This window comes from Montipora foliosa, chromosome 8 (genome assembly GCF_036669935.1).
Source record: "Montipora foliosa isolate CH-2021 chromosome 8, ASM3666993v2, whole genome shotgun sequence".
Classification (NCBI taxonomy): Eukaryota; Metazoa; Cnidaria; class Anthozoa; order Scleractinia; family Acroporidae; genus Montipora; species Montipora foliosa.
The window spans coordinates 45,268,770-45,271,269 of NC_090876.1; the positions used below are offsets into that span (position 1 = coordinate 45,268,770).

General features: G+C 41.4%; 1 protein-coding gene across 1 annotated transcript in view; it reads left to right on the forward strand.

The window, feature by feature from the left end:
• LOC138013414 (dynein heavy chain domain-containing protein 1-like) overlaps positions 1-2,500 on the forward strand; it is a 96,189-nt gene that overhangs the window by 8,641 nt on the left and 85,048 nt on the right. Inside the window, exon 6 of the mRNA XM_068860486.1 lies at positions 2,217-2,321. Coding sequence (XP_068716587.1) covers positions 2,217-2,321 — 105 coding nt within the window. The remainder of the gene's footprint in view (positions 1-2,216; positions 2,322-2,500) is intronic.

Consider the following 2,500-nt stretch of genomic DNA (forward strand, 5'->3'; position numbering starts at 1 on the left):
GCTCTTAAATACAAAGTTGTGTTACAATTGTCTCGTCTCTCTTTACTTGCTAATTTCCGCGCGAGCACGATTACAGGTATTGAAATCGTCATTGCTAAAACTCCAATGACAGGGTTCGTGCTACGCCTTGGAATTTAATTTTGGACTTCAAGGACGCTTGAAATGCCCTTAAAAGAATGGATTTGGTGGGAAACTACCTGAAAACTCCTTGGAGTTTTGCTTGCAATTGGGTGAAAATTTTTGAGATTGCATCGTGCTAAGTTGAAGAGACATTTCAAAATTAAAATGCCTGTGTTACCTTTTGCCTATCCTCCTCGTGCCTCGTGGCACATAGGGCCTTTACAGAGGTCTTCCACTGTTCTCTGTCGGCTGCTATCATCTTCATTTCCTCCCATGATCTTCACCCTGCCTCTTTACGTTCCTTTTCAACTGTTCGTCGCCATGTTGTCTTCGGCCTTCCCCGCCCTCTTTTCCCTTCCGGGGTCCAGCTCATTGCAATGTTAGAATCATTATTACGATCTTGCCTCAATGTGACCAATCATATTCCATCTACGATACTTCACTTCCTCACTCAGCGGTTTTAAACTCGCTCTTTCCAACAGCTCTTTAGTACTGACATGGTCTTGCCATTTAATTCGTAGCATCTTTCATAGGCACTTATTGTGGAATACATCTATAGCTTTGCCATCTCCTTTGTTCAGTTTCTACGTCTCGCATCTATATAACAATACCGGCACTACCATTGTCTTATACAGTCTCAACTTTGTCTTCCTTGAGATGCTATTGGAACGCCACATGTTCTTCAATCTGATGAATGCACCTCTTGCTTTAGCCTCTTTCGCAGCCGTTTTTAGGTTCGGTTAAAAACGGCTGCGAAGGAGACTACTCTTGCTTTGAATCGTCTGTTTTTCAGGTCTTTTATACCACCTGCTTCCTTACACTTTTGCTCTTAAGTATGTGAACTCATCAACTTCCTCAATATCTATTTCATTGACTCCAATCTTGTCTTGGTTTCTTGCGTTAATCCTCATCGTTTTCGTCTTTTCTATATTGACCTTGAGCCCCGCTCGTCTGGCTTCTTCCTCCAGCTTTGTTGTTTTATTCTGAATCTGCTGTTTGGTAGAGGAAATTAGAGCTATGTCCTCTGCGAAGTCCAAGTCATCAAGTTTGGATGTAAACCTCCATCTTATACCATTCTCACCATTTCCAACTGTTCTTCTCATTACGCAATCCATTATGATGAAAAACAAGAATCCAGACATATTGCATCCCTGCTTGACGCCAGTTTTTATGTCAAACCATTCGCATATCTCTCCCCCATCCACCACTGCACACTTGAAGGAATTATTAAAACACTTGTGCGTGCACTTAACTCACAGGACGTGCGAAAGAATGTCAAGGTAGGCTTTTTCAGCAAAGAAAACATCGAAACACGATGTAATTGGCATAGAAATCTTCTTAGAAACATTCATTAAAAACTCAATTTCTGGTTCTTGAAAACTCCTGGAATTTTGTTAACAAAATCCAGCACGAACCCTGAATGATATATTACGCTACAATTATCAGACAGATGGCTGGTTGGATTCGTATGCCTGAGCTTAAGTAGAAGAATTGTGATCTAGGTCTTCGCGTACCCAATTTGTGTCACTGTGCCACTGTTGCACGTCATGTAAGTATCACCCACACATCGCACCTTACGCGTATCACACTTTACTTTACACCGACACCTTCGTTACATTCTCCGCATAACTATGCATATCCAATTTGTGTATAAGTTTGTGATTGATTGGAATAAACGCAGTGCGTACTAGCTACAAAACACCACAATTTTGGCAGGGTATGTTTTATGCAGTACTTTCCCTTTTCTTATAATCCTATAAGTTAGTAGCTCTTAGATGACATTGGAAGTACTAAACAATGAACCTTATTTTAGTGCCAACTGTAATTTAGCCCTTGGCCTCTAATTTGGGACATTGTACAAAAATCATATCAAATCGTAGGTTGGCTTTTTAGGAGAAGGGAAAACCGGAGTACCCGGAGAAAAATCTCTCGGAGCAGAGAAGAGAACCAGCAAACCCAACCCACCAATGACGCCGAGTCTGGGAATCAAACCCGGGCCACATTGGTAGGAGGTGAGCGATCTCACCGCTGCGCCATCCTTGCTCGATCCCTAGACAGTGTAGACCAACTAAGAATTTTTTGCTTTCCGTCATTAGGTGTGGGCTACTTGGGAAGGCTTCTTATTTGTTCTTCAAGAAGCAGTTGATTTTATGGAAATCAACAAATCTTTTGTCAGAGAGAAGCTGTTAGAGATTATTATCGTAAGTTGAGCTTATTGTTGAAGATTAGCATGAAAGATTATTAGTGTAAGTTGAGCTTGGTTCACGCTTACGAGAGCAAAGCAATTACACCGTAATTTCCACGACAACGGTTTTGGTAGCGTAAGAGGGATAACAAATGGTGAGCTAGCCCAGTTACATGTACATGTACATGTATTTCG